The sequence below is a fragment of the Pan paniscus genome, chromosome 13 (assembly GCF_029289425.2).
Source record: "Pan paniscus chromosome 13, NHGRI_mPanPan1-v2.0_pri, whole genome shotgun sequence".
Lineage (NCBI taxonomy): Eukaryota > Metazoa > Chordata > Mammalia > Primates > Hominidae > Pan > Pan paniscus.
Window position 1 is genome coordinate 110,344,968 of NC_073262.2, and position 17,631 is coordinate 110,362,598.

At 40.5% G+C, this 17,631-nt stretch overlaps 1 protein-coding gene across 3 annotated transcripts in view; it reads left to right on the forward strand.

The window, feature by feature from the left end:
- The window catches only part of CCNYL1 (cyclin Y like 1), a 51,062-nt gene that overhangs the window by 25,162 nt on the left and 8,269 nt on the right, over positions 1-17,631 (forward strand). The window contains exons 4-8 of one of the 3 annotated variants that reach the window (XM_008974269.5): positions 3,640-3,740; positions 7,107-7,142; positions 10,353-10,404; positions 11,925-12,044; positions 16,760-16,926. In XM_008974269.5, coding sequence (XP_008972517.1) covers positions 3,640-3,740; positions 7,107-7,142; positions 10,353-10,404; positions 11,925-12,044; positions 16,760-16,926 — 476 coding nt within the window. The remainder of the gene's footprint in view (positions 1-3,639; positions 3,741-7,106; positions 7,143-10,352; positions 10,405-11,924; positions 12,045-16,759; positions 16,927-17,631) is intronic. The other 2 variants (XM_003820812.6, XM_055109025.2) reach the window with 2 other exon arrangements.

Sequence of the window (17,631 nt, forward strand, 5' to 3'; positions counted from 1 at the left end):
TTTCACTCTACCTTCCAAGGTGCCATGTGCCTCTGAGTTTGAAGCCTGCCTTGGGTTCTGTAAGACAAACTAATTTGATCCTGTTCCAGTCACTCTCTGTAGGCACTGAAGTTGTGCTTCCATATCAGTTACCACTCCTTTGTCTTTTTCATCTCTCAAGATTTACTAAAAGTCATCTGCTGTGGCCAGGTGCGGTGGCTCACGCCTGTAATCTCAGCACTTTGGGAGGCTGAGGCGGGAGGATCACTTGAGGCCAGGAGTTCGAGACCAGCCTTGCCAACATGTTGAAACTCCGTTTCTACTAAAAATATAAAAATTAGCCGGGTGTGGTGGTGCGCACCTGTAATCCCAGCTGCTCGGGAGGCTGAGGCAGGAGAATTGCTTGAACCTGGGAGGTGGAAGCTGCAGTGAGCCAAGATTGCACCACTGCACTCCAGCCTGGGCAGCAGAGCAAGACTCTGTTTAAAAAATAAATAAATTTATAAACTCTGTCTCAAAAATAAAATAAATGGAAATATCTGCTGTCAATCCTGTTGCCTGCTCCTGTGTATAACCTTTATTTTATGTCTTTAATTCTAATGAAATTTCAGGAGGGCAAGGAAATAAATTTATGGTCAATCTGTCATGTTTAACCCAAATTTAGAACCTTTATTTAAAGTGTAAATCTAAGTTTAAATTCAACATAATGATACTAATTCAGACATTTTTTAGTTATACCTATAATAAGCATATTATACTCTTCTAGTAAGGCCTTAGGAATTGTATTCAAACTCTGCACCCTGCTATATTGCCCCATTACTGTGCAACATAGATGGAGGTGTTTCATTAATGCACAAAATGTCAGAAATTTTTAAGTTAATTAAAAGTCATTAATTCTTTTTTTCTTTTGAGACAGATTCTGTAGTAGCATTTACTTCTTATTTTAAATGGGTTAAAATTAGAGGCAGTAGGCACAATGGGAAAAGTCAGTGGATAGGCATAGGAGTTCAACAGGTACTTTACCTTTAAGGTTTCAGTTGTGACTCAGTAGATTACTAAGTATGATTATTTTCTATCTTTGCTATTCTCCCTTAAGTCTACTCAGTACCCCTTCCCTTTCTTGTTAAAGATTGTCATTTGTGCAGACTAAATGAAGATGAATGATATATTCTTTGTCCCTATTTTGTGACTACCTGAAATGACATCTGTGAACTTTCAGTAGTGTTTTGTTGTTTGGATTTTTTTAAGTATTTATATTTTATATTATTATGTTTGTCAGTAGAGTTTGTTGAGGTTGTAAGTCAGCTTTGGTAAGGCTTTAGCCTAAAATAAAGGAAATTGTTGAGTTTTCCAGCAAGATGATGGGAGAATTACCTGTTGCCAGCTGTAATTGCTTTGCTCAGAAGCTTAATTCTGCCACCCCGTAGTCTCAAGAGATATAGGGATACTCTTGATAACAAAAAATTTGGATAGTTGAAAGTTAGTGGTGTGTCTCATGCTATATATTGATTAGCAGAGAGGTTTCTTTCTTTTTTTTTTTTTTTGAGACCAAGTCTCGCTCTGTCACCCAGGCTGGAGTGCAGTGGTGCGATCTTGGCTCACTACAACCTCCGCCTCCCGGGTTCAAGTGATTCTCTTGCCTCGGCCTCCCGAGTAGTTGGGATTATGGGAGCCCACCACCACGCTTGGCCAATTTTTGTATTTTTAGTAGAGATAGGGTTTCTCCATGTTGGCCTGGCTGGTCTCGAACTCCTGACCTCAGGTGATCCACCCGCCTTGGCCTTCCAAAGTGCTGGAATTACAGGTGTGAGCCACCGTGCCCAGCCCCACCTTCCACTTTGAATGAATGTATTTGAATAAGTCAGTTTTTATTTTTTATACTGTATGTGTTTCTTGAGACAATAAAAGTATATACATTAGCACACATACACAGTTAATGTAAACTATATACATTAAATATAATAGCTTAAGAAACATGAGTTTAGATATAGTTGAAAACATTTCTAGGTTGAAGGAGAATTTGGTCCTTCAAATAGTAATACTTTTTAAAAACAGAATATCTGGGACTTTTTGTTAGTAAGAATTAAGTGACTGCAGTAAAAACATCTGAAACAAAATGCTGTTACACTGTATGGATAGTTCTGATTGTTGGCTACTGGCAATTTTTTGATGCATGCATTTTTAAAAGCAATGACTAGACCTTCTCCCTGCCCTGTCTTTCATGTATATGTGTGGGATACTGATGGGAGAGTGTGACAACGTGGTAAAAACTATCATATTAATAGGAAGAAGGAAGGCTCATCTGAATTAGTTTTTTTTTAAGTGTTAAAATTATTAGTATTCTGTGGTTTTAAAAAAAAATGCTACTGTTACTTTCAGCTATTCAATGACTGGGATTTGGTTACTGACCTTCTTAACATAGTTCAGGCTGTTTCAGTATTTGACTGTTGCACTCTTCCCAAATAAATGGATACTTCTAAAGTGTTTTAAAGATGGTTTATTTTCTAGAGGGCTCAAAAAGTTCATAGTCACCTCCTTGATACAACTGCAGATAAATTCTGCTAATTTGTGTGTGTGCATTTACCTTCCAAATTGTAACTGATTTAAATAATTTGTCAAACACTTGTTGAACTCCTTAATTTGTCCCCAATTCTGTGCTCAGCAGCCAGAGGTATGAGGAGGAAGAGTCCTTCCTTCCCTGGAGAAGCTTACTTTCTTGTGAGGGGTTACTCCACAAGCAGTTGGTATCATGTAACAAGTGGTGAATTAGATGGATGAATGTACCAAAAGGGAAATGTTTTTTGGTGTGGCTGCGGGCAAAGGGATCCCAGAAGGCAGATGGGGTCAGGCTTATCGGGATAAGGAGGAAGAACAAGGTATTCCAGGCAGAGCAGCATGAGTGAGTCAGGCAAGTGCCATGATGCCTGTCAAATAACTTATAGAATAAAATTAATAACATTTTGAAATGGAGAGTGTTCTCTGAGGTTCTCATTTGAATAATGTAATAGCAGTTTTATTTAAATATGAAGTGCAAGTTAAATTCCTAAAGTTGTTTTTGTCATCTTTTTTGTTTGGAATATTAAAGTGATACTTTTTCTCCTCCACATAAGAAAACAGGCCCTTTCACTGAGGGTGATGGAGCAGCCCTGGCAGACGAAGCCTCTGACTGTGAAACACTTGTTTCTCATACTGTCTCCTGAACTAATATGTTTAATATTAGTAACTTAGTAAATGTAGTATTAGGCTTTCATTTACTGCAATAAAATGCTCTTATGCAAATATGACTTAAGGCATTACATTTTACTGTAGTGAAGGAATAATAGAAAATCTCAGCTGCTTTTTATTGCTTAAGAAAAAACACTGAAATCTTATTGTAAACTTTTCCCATTAATTTATACAGGGAATGCATAACAGATGCTTGCCAGCTTTGATTATAGGTACCACAAGAGCAGCATTTCATAACCCATTCCTCAAACACTGTCTGTGGGAGAGCCTCCACTGGGTTTCCCATAGAGCTGCACATGATACTACACTCAGGCAGTTCATGGAGTGTAAGAAATATCTTAATGCTTTATCATTTGACATTTTAACCAAGGAAAAACCACACTTTTATAGGTTTAACTTACTGTGACATTTTCTTCTATTTCCCTTCCCCTTCAGGTATCTCCAGGGCAGCTTACTAAAAAATATAGCTCATGCTCAACAATATTTCTAGATGACAGCACAGTCAGCCAGCCTAATCTTAGAACCACAGTAAAATGGTGAGTACAACTAGGCTGCCAAGGGCTGAGTGACAGACCCCCTTATGCTAAAAGCATCCTAGCCATCCTCGGTAATTTCAGCCATTTGATTGTCCTTTTCAGCAATGAGTTTAAGAAATCGGTGTCAACTATATATTGATTTCAAGGATCTAAATATGAATTTTAATTTCCTGTTTTAATCTTAGGCTGCATGGTGGAAGGGAAAGCCAGTTAGTGAAGAAGCAATCCCAGAAAAGTGTAGCTATTTATTTAATGCATTTATGTTAAGACAGTGTTGAACATAATGTGAGAAGGAGAGGTGCTTTTTATTGGATGTTTCTGGAAAAACGTTAGTTTGTTATGAGTTACAGGCCTAAAACAATGTGTACTGCTTTGCAAAATACTCTTGGAAGAAGGAACAGCTTGTCCTCTACTGGCACCATAGTGTATCTGCATTTACATTTTCCCTGTCGTGCATGAGCACCTCTTGGGCACAATCTGAGATGCACTTTCAGAACACCCTAAGATGAACTTTTCAAGTTTATTTAAAAACCAACAACAACAGCAAACAACTCCATTGGGGTTGTCAGGAAACTATTAACATCTCCTTGGATTATGAGCGTTGATTTTCAGAACACAGTTTGGGAAGTGCTACACTAGAATATTAATGTCCTTATCCCTAATTTTACTTTTTAGTCTAAAAACATAACTAGCTTATAAACTTAATTTTGTTTCTAATGTACTAGCTTTTTTTTTTTTTTAGTTAATTCAATTGTCAGTAACTTCTACTTTAAAAGCAGCAAATTTACACTCATAATAATGTCACTTTCCTCTCTCACTTAAAACAATAGTTGAAATCGAATTGTGTTTTAGCACAAACTGGACTCTGACTCTGTCTAAAGTCCTGAGCTTTGGCACCTACTGAGTAATCGTTCAATGTTTGTATTCAGCCAAGGTCCTAAATCCTTGAGTTAAAAAACCACTCCACTTTGGCTAGAGTCCCTGGCTTCTTTTGAATTCAAAAGATTCTGATGTTTCTATAAGATTCAAAGTAGTTTTGAAGATTAACCTTGCTCAAACAAGTATAATAGATTTCATGCTTTTTTCCCCCCATTTTAGTCTTAATTTTTAGATGTCTACTTTTGGAAGTACAGTAAGTTTTAATTTGTTCTCAGTAAGTTTTAGAAATGATCATTTGGTATATTTCACTACTGGTTAAATAAAGGTTTCACAAGTACGGCAAATTGACTTTTAGGAAAGATTTTGAAAAATGTTTATCATGGCTTACTAGTGCGTTATTCTCATGGGATGGGTGAGCCATATCAGAATCACTTACGCAACTTTTTTCAAGATATATGTCCACAAACACATTCATCTCACCTCCACCTTCCCTTGATCTCTAGGCAGTCACAAGCCTTTTAGGAAAATGGAGAAGGCATGTGAGGCATAATTACACAGACAAGCACATCCCAGATGATTCTGATCTTAACCCTAACTCAGTCATTCCCAAAATTTGCAGCACATTGGAATCATCACCAGGGGATCTTTAAAAACAACCCTCAGGCTGGGCGTGGTGGCTCACACCTGTAATCCTAGCACTTTGGGAGACCAAGGCGGGTAGATTGCCTGAGCTCAGGAGTTTGAGACCAGCCTGGGCAACACGGTGAAACCCCATTTCTAGTAAAATACAAAAAAATTAGCCAAGTGTAGTGGCCTGCACCTGTAATCCCAGCTACTTGGGAGGCTGAGACAGAATAGCTTGAATCCGGGAAGCGGAGGTTGCAGTGAGCCGAGATTGTGCCATTTTACTCCAGCCTGGGCGACAGAGCAAGACTCTGTCTCAAAAAAAACAAAACAAAACACACAAAAAGACAACAAAAAACACTCCTCATACCCCAAGTCATACCCGATGCCAATTAAATCACAATGTCTCAAGTTGGAAGTTAGGCAGTTTTTAAAGCTCCTCAGGTGATTGCAGTGTGCAGAAAGTTTGAGAACCACTGCTTAATTGAATGTAGGGGGATGAACTGCTTCTATTTGGTGGGACCTTGGGCAAGTCAGTTTTAAGCCTTGGTCCCCATATCTGTAAACTGGGTGTTGGATTAAATGTCATGTAAGGTTCTGTGGTCCTTTTCAGCATATAACTTCAAATTCTGTAATGTTAAAATCAATTTGGACATGAAAATGTTTGAAGCACTATAGAAGTATCCATCTTAGATGCTAATGTTACAGACTTTTTAAAAAAGTGCTAACATTGTATGGACTTAAAATTCAGATTTGCCTTCCCTCAATTATTTTGAGCCTCAGTTTAGAGACTGAGGGCAAATGGAAGCATATAACTTACCTAAGACAACTCCTTGTTTCCTGATACACAACATCTGTGGGTAATTTAGGAATACAGTAACATATATCTGAAAAGTCATGTCTGTTCACTAATATTTTACTTAAACCAATGTGGAAATACTTGCCATTAATATTACACTTTGTAGTTTTATGCTGCATTGTTAGCACTGCTTATTTCAGGATAGCTACACTTATCATTGGTTTTGTGTGCACTTATTTACTAATAAGTTTTCTACTAATGATGCAAAATTGATCATAAATGATTTTATTTGGTATAAAACACTTTTATTTACTTTAAGGGGAAATAATGAAAGATGGGTGGGTAGGTGATAGTTAATTAAATCAACTGAAATGCAGAGCCTAACAGCTTAAAAAGCAAAAAATAAAAATAACCAAAAAACCAAATAGTTTAAATTTAAGCATGTATACAAATAGGTAGAACTTGTATAAAATGAAAGGTTCTATGGGCAGAAGAGCAAATGGGGATATATGTAATTATTTATATAATAGTCAACAGAAACATGTATTTTAACAGCATATTACTGGGTTGTTTTTTTTTTTTTTTTTGAGACGGAGTCTCGCTCTGTTGCCCAGGCTGGAGTGCAGTGGCACGATCTCAGCTCACTGCAAGCTCTGCCTCCCGGGTTCACGCCATTCTCTTGCCTCAGCCTCCTGAGTAGCTGGGAATACAGGCGCCTGCTACCACGCCCGGCTAATTTTTTGTATTTTTAGTAGAGACGGGGTTTCACCGTGTTAGCCAGGATGGTCTTGATCTCCTGACCTCGTGATCCACCTGCCTCGGCCTCCTAAAGTGCTGGGATTACAGGCGTGAGCCACTGCGCCCGGCCTTACTTAGCATTTTGGTTCGTGTATTTTTGCTGAAAGGAACTAAAACAAGGGGAAAGTACCCATATGGTACTGTTCTGAACTAGAGGATTTCAGGGCCGCTAGGAGGGTTCCTCCCTTCCCTCATTTAAAAAATGTCTTCAGGCCTAACAAATGTTTAAATCAGTTGTTAAAAATAATTTTTTTTTCCCTTCACAGTGTGACCTTAGCAATATATTACCACATAAAGAACAGGTGAGCTCCTTTAAAACCTGTCTTGTTATTCCAGCTAATTACTTTGCATGATATCAAGTTCAGTATTAGGTCATAACTATAGACATCATAAGCTATAGATTGCTATTACAGTATTGAACTGAATCATTTGTGGCTTTTCTGGTCCCCAAGATGGTTTCAATTATTAAATTACTGAGGATCCCAAAGAGTATTTGTTTATGTTGGTTATACTGATATTTATTGCATTAGAAATTGAAGTTGAGAATTAAAAAAAAAAACCCTATATTTAGTTTCAGTTTCTCAACGTTGGCACTGTTGATATTTTGAGCTAGATAAGTCTTTGTTGTGGGGACTGTCCTGTGTATTGTAGGATATTTAACAGCTGTCCCAGGTTGTGACAACAAAAATATAACCCCTGAGTGAGAATCATATTGTTAACATAAATAATATTTTTTCATGAAAAATAACTCTCTTTTACAACAACGAAGTTGAGTAAAATGTGTCATGTATTTATATTTTTGCAACTCTCTAGTGTCCAGCTTAACAGAAAACAGCTGGATTCTCATCTCTGTCTTTGCAATTAGTTTTTTTTTTTTAATTTCAACTTTTATTTTAGATACAGTGAGTACATGTGTAGGTGTATTACGTGGCTAATAGTGCACCCTGGTAGTGAGCTGTAATTTGTTTTGAAGAAGTCATAAGAAGATGACCTAGCCTCCCGCAAATATATAGTTGGTAAAAGGTATATTTTTAAAGCTTTCAGATGGTTGTGGGTATTCTTTATTTTTTAGTTTATTTTTATTTGTTTTTTTTTGAGACGGAGTCTTGTCTGTTGCCCAGGCTGGAGTGCAAGTGGCACGATCTCGGCTCACTGCAACCTCCACTTCCCAAGTTCAAGCGATTCTCCTGCCTCGGGCTACCGAGTAGGTGGGGTTACAGGCGCATGCCACGACGCCTGGCTAATTTTTGTATTTTTAGTAGAGATGGAGTTTTGCCATGTTGACCAGGCTGGTCTTGAACTCCTGACCTCAGGTGATCCACCCGCCTCAGCCTCCCAAAGTGCTGGGATTACAGGCATGAGCCACCATACCCGGCCAGTATTCTTTAATACTACCCAACACTCCACAAGTGCTAGTTTCTTAAAATGGTTACAGTGGAATTTTGTGTTATCAATGAATTTTTTATTAGTACTCACCCATCTGTCTTGTACAATAAATGTATCATTTCCCCTTACTTGGTTTTCTAATATTATGCATTGGTTATATGGAAAATATTGGTTCACATCTCTTTTTTCTTTTTTTTTCTTTTTTTTTTGAGACAGAGTCTCATTCTATCACCCAGGCTGGAGTGCAGTGGTGCAGTCTCAGCTCACTGCAACCTCCGCCTCCCAGGTTCAAGCGATTCTCCTGTCTCAACCTCCCAAGTAGCTGAGATTACAAATACATACCACCATACCCAGCTAATTTTTTGTATTTTTAGTAGAGACAGGGTTTCACCATGTTGCCCAGGCTGGTCTTGAATTCCTGAGCTCAAGCAATCCGCACACCTCAGCCTCCCAAAGTGCTAGGATTACAGGCGTGAGCCACCACACCCAGCCTGGTTCACATTTCTTGACAGTGGCAAAGCTCACTTTTGTTAGTATCACCACCAATTGTATTAAAAAATCTTTAAGTATTGAGAAGCTGTTAAACTCACATAATAAGGTACAAGTTTCTCCAAATCCTGATTTTTAGTTTGAAAGCTTGAATTTTATCATTGCAACAAATAGTGTTATTTTCTTGAAGTGACAAGCTTCATTTTTTAAAAACTTTTTATTTATTTATCTTTTGAGACTGAGTCTCACTCTGTTGCCCAGGCTGGAGTGCACTGGTGCCATCTTCGCTCACTGTAACCTCTGCCTTCCGGGTTCAAGTGATTCTCCTGCCTCAGCCTCCTGAGTAGCCAGGACTGCGGGCGCCTGTCACCATGCTTGGCTAATTTTTGTATTAGTAGAGATGGGGTTTCACCCTGTTGGCCAGGCTGGTCTCGAACTCCTGACCTCAAGTGATCCACCCGCCTCAGCCTCCCAAGGTGCTAGGATTATAGGCATGAGCCACCACACCTGGCCACTTTTTTCATTTTTGAGAATGACAGTTGTACTTTCAAGTAAAAATGATATTCTGTGAAAAAAAAATGGCTTGTTTAGCTCACAATTAAATCACAAGTGCTTTTCCTTAACACAACTCTACCTCGGTATGCAGAATTACTTTATGTGAACTTTCTGCTTACTCCAGAATAGTGAAAAGAAAGGTCAAGATTTAATAATACCATTAATTTTTACTGCTTCAGCAAGGATATTCATGAGTGAAGCAGGTGTTTTTCTTAAACTGCAAGAGGCAGTAAAGAGTAGCGTAACTACTAGTATAATTTGGTAGCACTGCCTTGATTCATGCTGACAAGCCAGCAGTTTACCCACTTTTGCTGTTATACACTCATTACAAATGTCATACAGTCAAAAAGCAAGCAATATCTTAGTATTCTTTTTTTAAAATTATTTTTATTTCTAAATTTTCAATCAGCTTTCTCAGGTTGAATAAGTGTTCTTAAAAGAACAGTTTTGACCTCAAGGACCTCTTGGAAAAGGATCTAGAGGGTCTCCAGAAGTCCACAGACCACACTTGGAGAACCACTGGTTTTATTAAATGAGCACAATGTATTAGTTTTATAAACTTGTAAAGATTATCAAAGACTTGTCTCTTTTAAAATAAAAAGACAATAAGGTTTTTAACTCATCAAACTACTTAAACAAATACATGTCAAGAATGTAATACAGAGAACTAGAGAGGAAAAGCCTGGGAAATCTGAATTTCATTCACAGTCATTAAAGTTCTAAAGAGTTTATTGCCCACCACTACTGCTGTGTAAAATGTTCTCGAGTTCCAATGAGGGGTTAGAAGAGTGAAAATATACTTTATTACCATTGCCTGTTAGGGAGGTCCAATACTTAAAGGCAATTCTGAATCGTCATTGTAGAAAAGACCTCACAGTACAGAACCTCATATGCTGAGTAAAAAGAGGTCAGGAAATCCTCTGAAGGCTGGCATCCAGGAGAAGAATTTGTACAACTCTTTGCTTTGGTGAAGCAAACACCAAAGCAAACAGGAGGCATCTCCCGCCACCCCCAGCAGACATTTTACTCAGATATTAACAATTCCTGAATTAACTTCTTCAATGCATATTCTTATTTTATAGAGATGCAAATAGATCCCTGGATATTTTTGATGAGAGATCACATCCACTTACAGTAAGTGTCACTTTTTTTGAGGTAGTATTTTTCTCTCATAGAGTTGTGTTTATTTCATGCTGATATTTATAAATAGTCCTAACAAATATACATGATCTCTATGAAGATAATTAGAGAACAATTTCAATTTAAATCAATTAAAATGGTGTAAACATTTAAAAATTCACTTCCTCAGGTATATGATAGCCGCTCGTGGCTAATGACTATTGTCTTGGACAGTGAAGCCTTTGAGCCTTATGGTTACAGGAAACTAAAGATATTTTTTCAGGCCGGGCACGGTGGCTCACGCCTGTAATCTCAGCACTTTGGGAGGCCGAGGCAGGCGGATCACGAGGTCAGGAGATCAAGACCATCCTGGCTAACACAGTGAAACCCCGTCTCTACTAAAAATACAAAAAATTAGCCGGGCACGGTGGCAGGCGCCTGTAGTCCCAGCTACTCGGGAGGCTGAGGCAGGAGAATGGCGTGAACCTGGAAGGCGGAGCTTGCAGTGAGCCAAGATCGCTCCACTGCACTCCAGCCTGGGCGACAGTGAGACTCCATCTCAAAAAAAAAAATTTTTCAAAGTGTATTTGAGAGAATCCTGACATATGATTAGTAAGACTTTCGAGCCTACAAGTAGTTTACATTTTGATAGAATTCTGTGGATAGAAAGTGGAAAGGAACATAAAAATTTTCTGAGTTGTGCCTGTATTTTTCCTTAATGATAAATGGTGATGAGTATTGAATCATTATGATATTTTAAGATCCAATTGTTTATATTTTAAAAACTAAAAGTCATATCACTCAACCAGAATTATTTTAAGGGGTACATGGGCTCAAACGTCAACACTGCTGGTCTTAGGAGTACGTAGGCCAGCTGGGCATGGTGGCTCACACCTGTAATCCCAGCTCTTTGGGAGGCCGAGGTGGGCAGATCATGAGGTCAGGAGTTTGAGACCAGCCTGGCCAGCATGGTGAAACCCTGCCTCTGTTAAAAATACAAAAAATTAGCCGGACATGGTGGTGCACGCCTGTAATCCCAGCTACTCAGGAGGCTGAGGCAGGAGAATCACTTGAACCTGGGAGGCGGAGGTTGCAGTGAGCCGAGATTGTGCCACTGCATTCCAGCCTGGGCGACAGAGCAAGACTGGGTCTCAAAAAAAAAAAAAAAAAAGTACTTAGGCCGGGCGTGGTGTCTCACGCATGTAATCCCAGCACTTTGGGAGGCCAAGGCAGGTGGATTGCCTGAGGTCAGGAGTTTGAGACCAGCCTGACCAACATGTTGAAACCCTGTCTCTACTAAAAATACAAAAACTAGCCAGGCTTGGTGGCGGGTGCCTGTAATCCTAGCTACTCAGGAGGCTGAGGCAGGAGAATCGCTTAAACCCGGGGGGTAGAGGTTGCAGTGAGCCAAGATCATGCCATTGCACTCCAGCCTGGGCAGTAAGAGTGAAACTCAGTCTCAAAAAAAAAAAAAAAAAAAAAAACAAAATTTTTTTCTTCAGTGGATACTAACATTGCATCTTTTCTTCTTTCAGCGAGAAAAAGTTCCAGAGGAATACTTTAAGCATGATCCTGAGCACAAATTTATTTACAGATTTGTTCGTACTCTTTTTAGTGCTGCACAGCTAACAGCTGAATGTGCAATAGTAACTTTGGTAAGATATTTCTCATTTATAAAGTGTCTTTAGAAATTAGTCTTGTACACAGGGTATGGTCCTATTTTTCAAATAAAAATAGGTTCCTGAAATTATCATCAGAACTTTAAGAGAAACCTATGAAAGGAACATAAATACGTACATTCGCGTTTAATCATCATTATGGTTGAACATGTTTCCATTGCTTTTCTCATCACAGAACAGTTGCTACAAAAGGCAGCCAGGGAGATTTCTGGTTTCTCCCCCTACCCATCAATGCACATGTACACATTCAGTGTGTACACATACAAGGCATGGTGGCAGGGCTGGGGGTGATGGGGAGCGGTAACAAAACCATGTGGTTCAGAGCCAGATACTGATTCCAGTGTAGGTCTAAGCCAAGTCCCAGGCTCTATTCCCCAGGTATTTCCGATGTGTATTGTGATTGAGAACTATTGCCCTAAATTCTTTGTTCCTTGGATGATGGGTTTTAATCATCTCTGCCTACCTCTTGTGCCTGCTCGTGATGTTGCCCAGCAATGTGGTACCAGTAATACTTGGACAAAGGCTTTGCTGATTAGCTTACTAAGCTATAGCTGTGTCCTTAACTTTATGTCCTCCATACAGAATTCCTATGGTAAGATTTTATCATTGAATAATAAATCCCATTCAAGTGGTTAGGATTGTTTTACTCCTCCCCACAGCAAACCTATAGAGGAAGGTCAACTGCATGGCCTGGAGGGAAAGAATACTTAGGTCAGTACCTACTCCTTTAGCATCCAATTGGAATTTAGGAGAGAAGGCTTCTGTGCACTTGAATAGAAGCCCCTCAGTGGGTACTGGATCAGACTTAGGCCTTTTCATGGAGCTGTAAGCCATTTGGAACACTTAGCACATACTGTAGAGAAGCAGGAGTGGTGCTTCCAGATGTAGAGAGACAGGTGATACAAGAGAGAAAGCTGTATAGGAAGAGGGGAGTTCATTTTAGATGGTTTAAGCTCTATGTGCCTGTGAGGTAGCAGTGACAGTGTCCAATAATCATTTGAATGTACTGGACTGGAGCATGAATCTGAGCTTAGAGGTAAGGAATGAAGAGTTATAGTAGCTGTTCAAATACAGAGAAAGGTTGCAGAATGAAAGTGGAGAAGCTAGGCATGGTAGTGCACACCTGTAGTCCCTGTTGCTGGGGAGGCTGAGGTGGGAGGATCACTTGAGTGCAGTAGTTTGAGTCCAGCTTGGGCAACATAGCAAGGCCCCCATCTCTAAAAAAAGAAAAGAAAGTGGATAGAAGATAGATCTCTAAAGACTGTTAGCATTTTTGAGGGACAAGCTCCCAGATGGAGTGGAAGGAGGAAACCCAGGAGAAGGTAATAAAAGAACAGAGATCAAGATAAGAGAGGCTATGGTCCCAGTGTTAAATGCTGCCAAGAAGTTTCTGATTCTGTAAATATTCACTGGGTGCCTACTCTATGCCACTATTCTTGTTTTTTGTTTTTGTTTTTGTTTTGTTTTGTTTTAATTTTTTAGTAGAACTAGAGTCTAGCTGTGTTGCCCAGGCTGGTCTCAGAACTGACCTCAGGCGATCCTGCCAGAGTGTTGGGATTACCGACGTGAGCTACCAAGTGCTAGAGTAGAGGAGAGGCAGATTGAACAAAGTTCTCGCCTTTATGAGCTTATGTTCTAGTGAGGAAGACATTTTTTCAGGTAGTGGTAAGTAGCAAGAAGATGAAGCAGCATAAAGGGATACAGAGTGACAGGAGGGGCTCACTATTTTAGATAGAATGATCAGGAAGAACCTCTCTAGAGGTGACATTTGAGCAGTGACCTGATCAAAGCAGGAAGGTAAAGAGTGCTGGCATTACAGGCAGCCAGACAAGTGCCAAGACTAGACAGGAACATTTTGTGTGTGTGTGTGTGTGTGTGTGTGTGTGTGTGTGTGTGTGTTCAAGGAACAAACAGCAAGGTGTCCCGTGTGGTTGGAGTGAGTTGGAAAGAGTGGAGGAGGTGAGGTCACATAGGGCCTTTTGGCTTGCAGGCCACAGGAAGGTTTTTTTTGTTTTGTTTTGTTTTGTTTTTGAGACGCGGAGTCTTGCTATGTCACCCAGGCTGTAGTGCAGTGGCTCAATCTTGGCTCACTGCAACCTCCACCTCCCAGGTTCAAGCAATTCTGCCTGACTCAGCCTCCCGAGTACCTGGGCTTACCAGTGCCCGTCACCACGCCTAATTTTTTTTTTTTTTTTTTAAGTAGAGACCGGGCTTCGCCATGTTGGTCAGGCTGGTCTTGAACTCCTGACCTCAGGTGATCCGCCTACTTCGGCGTCCCGAAGTACTGGGATTACAAGTGTGAGCCACTGCGCCTGGCCAGGAAGAAGTTTTTATTCCAGTTTGATGGGTACTTTAGGTAGATTTTGAGCAGGGGAGTGAAGTGCTCTTAAGAAGTTATGCTGATGGCTTGAAGAGAGTAGGCCATAATTGGCAGAATAGAGGCAGAGAAGAGAGTTAAGAAGCAACGAGGGTGATACAGGTGAGCAGTGACAAATGGCAGCTCAGAATCAAAAGCGAGCAGCCTACCAGTGAAGGTGGACATAGCAGGAATTGTGCACAGTCTGGTGTGGGATAACTTGAATGTAGGTATTTGGCCTCAGCAACTAGGTGAATGGAAATGCCCTGTACAATATTAGGGAAGACTTGGGGAGTGGAGCAGTGGGATGAAGAGCTCTGGCTTGTAAGTGTGAAGACTCTGGGGACCTTGGCAAGAGGAGTCTCAGGAGAGTGACAGCAGCAAGGGACAAACAGGAGTGGGTTAAGGAGAGATGGGAGATGAGAAGCTGACACCAGGACGTGATGCTTTGAGCAAATGAGAGGACACATCCGGGGAGTTGTGGGAGGGGGATGGGAACAAAGGAAACACATTGGGGAAAATCTCTGGCAGAGAAGGAGAAAGCCTTCAAAAAGACGCAGTTGTGGGGACAGTGTTCTGCACAAGTGGGATGGGATCAACTGCACTGATGGAGTTGGCTTTAGTGGGAAGAAAAGAACTCTCACACTGACACAGGAGGGCAAGTGGTATCAGTGAGCATCAGCACATCACCAGCTTACCCGTAAAGGCAACAGGAAGTTGAGGGATTGTCTATGTTGTTTCCCTGTGGTCTAATTATTCCCATTGAGATTTGAACCCTGTTAGGATACTGAGAGTGCAGAATTTGGGGGAAAGGGAACAGAATCTCTCTTAAGAACATGTCATGTTCAATACCCATTTTTGAAAACACAGTCGAGTTTGGAGAACACTGCCAGATCTGATCTGCCTATCTGATAACCTTCAGACAGTAAATAAGCTCTGTTAAAATGAACTTTTTTCAGGCTTGGCACAGTGGCTCACGCCCGTAATCCCAGCACTTTGGGAGGCTGAGGTGGGCAGATCACTTGAGGCCAGGAGTTAGAGACCAGCCTGGCCAATGTGGTGAAACCCCGTCTCTACTAAAAATACAAAAATTAGCCAGGTGTGCTGGCGGGTCCTCAGCTACTTGGGAGGCTGAGGCAGGAGAATCGCTTGAACTCAGGGGGCAGAGGTTGCAATGAGCCAAGATTGCATCACTGCACTTCAGCCTAAAAAGATTTCTTTTTGTCTTGATACAGAGTTCAAACAGCATATAGACATACTCTTCCACAGAGAACCCTTTGAGGTAACAGCAAATTACAGCTTACCTCTGAAATCTTTACTCAGCTGTTCACTTTGCTCAGTTCTTTGAAGGATGTTTGGTAGATGTAAAATAATTCATGAAATTGTCTCATAAACTGCTTGGCAGGTTTAGAGGAATACCAGGGGTCCAGAGACATCCTTTTGTCCATCTGTGTTCCTTGTGGAGGCACTGAATACGGGGAATATTTTACAGCCTAAAGATCTGTCATGCTGCTCTGCACAGCAGCCACTGGGTGGCTCTCTTGACCAGCAGTTCTTCAAGCTAGTGCCACAAAAGGGTTAGTTACTGTGAAAAGGAGAAGGTAAAAATGTGCTCAGTATTACTTGGGTTTTACATATTTGAGCATAATATAATTACCTGTAAAATTACTATCTACCATGCAGGTATGATACATTGTACCTGGTAGGCACTCATTATTTATTGAACAACTCTATTATGAGTGTGGAGGTGATAAGAGTGCCTCTCTTGATGATGCTCTTTGCTGAGATGTCCAGTCATTCCTGTGACTGGGCGGGAAATGTATATGGGCAGAATAGGCAGCAGAGATATCTGACCTACAACTGTGATTTAGTGTCTTGCTTTGGCTGAGTAAGCAAAGTCTCTGTAGAACATAAGAATAAAAGGCACTTATTTTCTGGTCAAAAACAAAAGAAGTTTGTCAGTCATGAATTCTTATCAAAGCATTTCGAGGCCGGGCGCGGTGGCTTACGCCTGTAATCTCAACACTTTGGGAGGATCGGGTGGATCACCTGAGATCAGGAGTTAGAGACCAACCTGACCAAAATGGAGAAACCCCGTCTCTACTAAAAATACAAAAATTAGCTGGGCATGGTGGCGCATGCCTATAATCCCACCTAGTCGGGAGGCCGAGGCAGGAGAATCACTTGAACCTGGGAGGCGGAGGTTCTGTGAGCCGAGATCGCACCATTGCACTACAGCCTGGGCAACAAGAGTGAAACTCCGTCTCAAAAAAAAAAAAGCTTATCAAAGCATTTAAACTGAACTAAAATCAAAGACCAGTGCTCTATTTTACAGGTTTACTTAGAAAGGCTTTTAACTTATGCTGAAATCGACATTTGTCCCACCAACTGGAAAAGGATTGTTCTGGGAGCCATTCTTCTTGCCTCCAAGGTTTGGGACGATCAGGCTGTATGGAATGTGGACTACTGCCAGATCCTCAAGGACATTACAGTTGAGGACATGTGAGTTTGTAAGGTTTTGGTGAACTTTCTAACCATTTTCCAGTATCTTATTCCTATAAAGTTAACAATTTAAGGAATATTTTTAGAGGTTACATTATGCAGATAATGGAAATAGGCATAAGACTATATCTGTCTATCTTTAGTATAACAGTTCACAATAGAGCAAGACTGTCTCAAAAAAAAAAAAACTAACTTCATATTTTCCATCATTACTTGATAGGTTTTGATGTGTAATAATCTGCTTGATAAATTGAAAAATATTTTTTGGGTGGTTTTTGGCAAAAATCTTACAAGTATACTACCAGAACAACATAGCACAGTAAATATCTTTATTTTATTTTATTTTTTGTTTTGAGACGGAGTCTTGCTCTGTTGCCTAGGCTGGAGTGCAGTGACGCAGTCTCGGCTCACTGCAAGCTCCACCTCCCAGGTTCAAGCGATTCTCCTGCCTCAGCTTCCTGAGTAGCTGGGATTACAGTGGGATTACAGGCATGCGCCACCATGCCTGGCTAATTTTTGTATTTTTAGTAGAGACGAGGTTTCACTGTGTTGGTCAGGCTGGTCTTGAACTCCTGACCTTGTGATTCGCCCGCCTCCGTCTCCCAAAGAGCTGGGATTACAGGCATGAACCACTACGCCTGGCCTCTTTATGGCTTTTAAAAAGTTATCTGCCAGTTCAAGGTCCTATCTCTTTTTCATTCATTC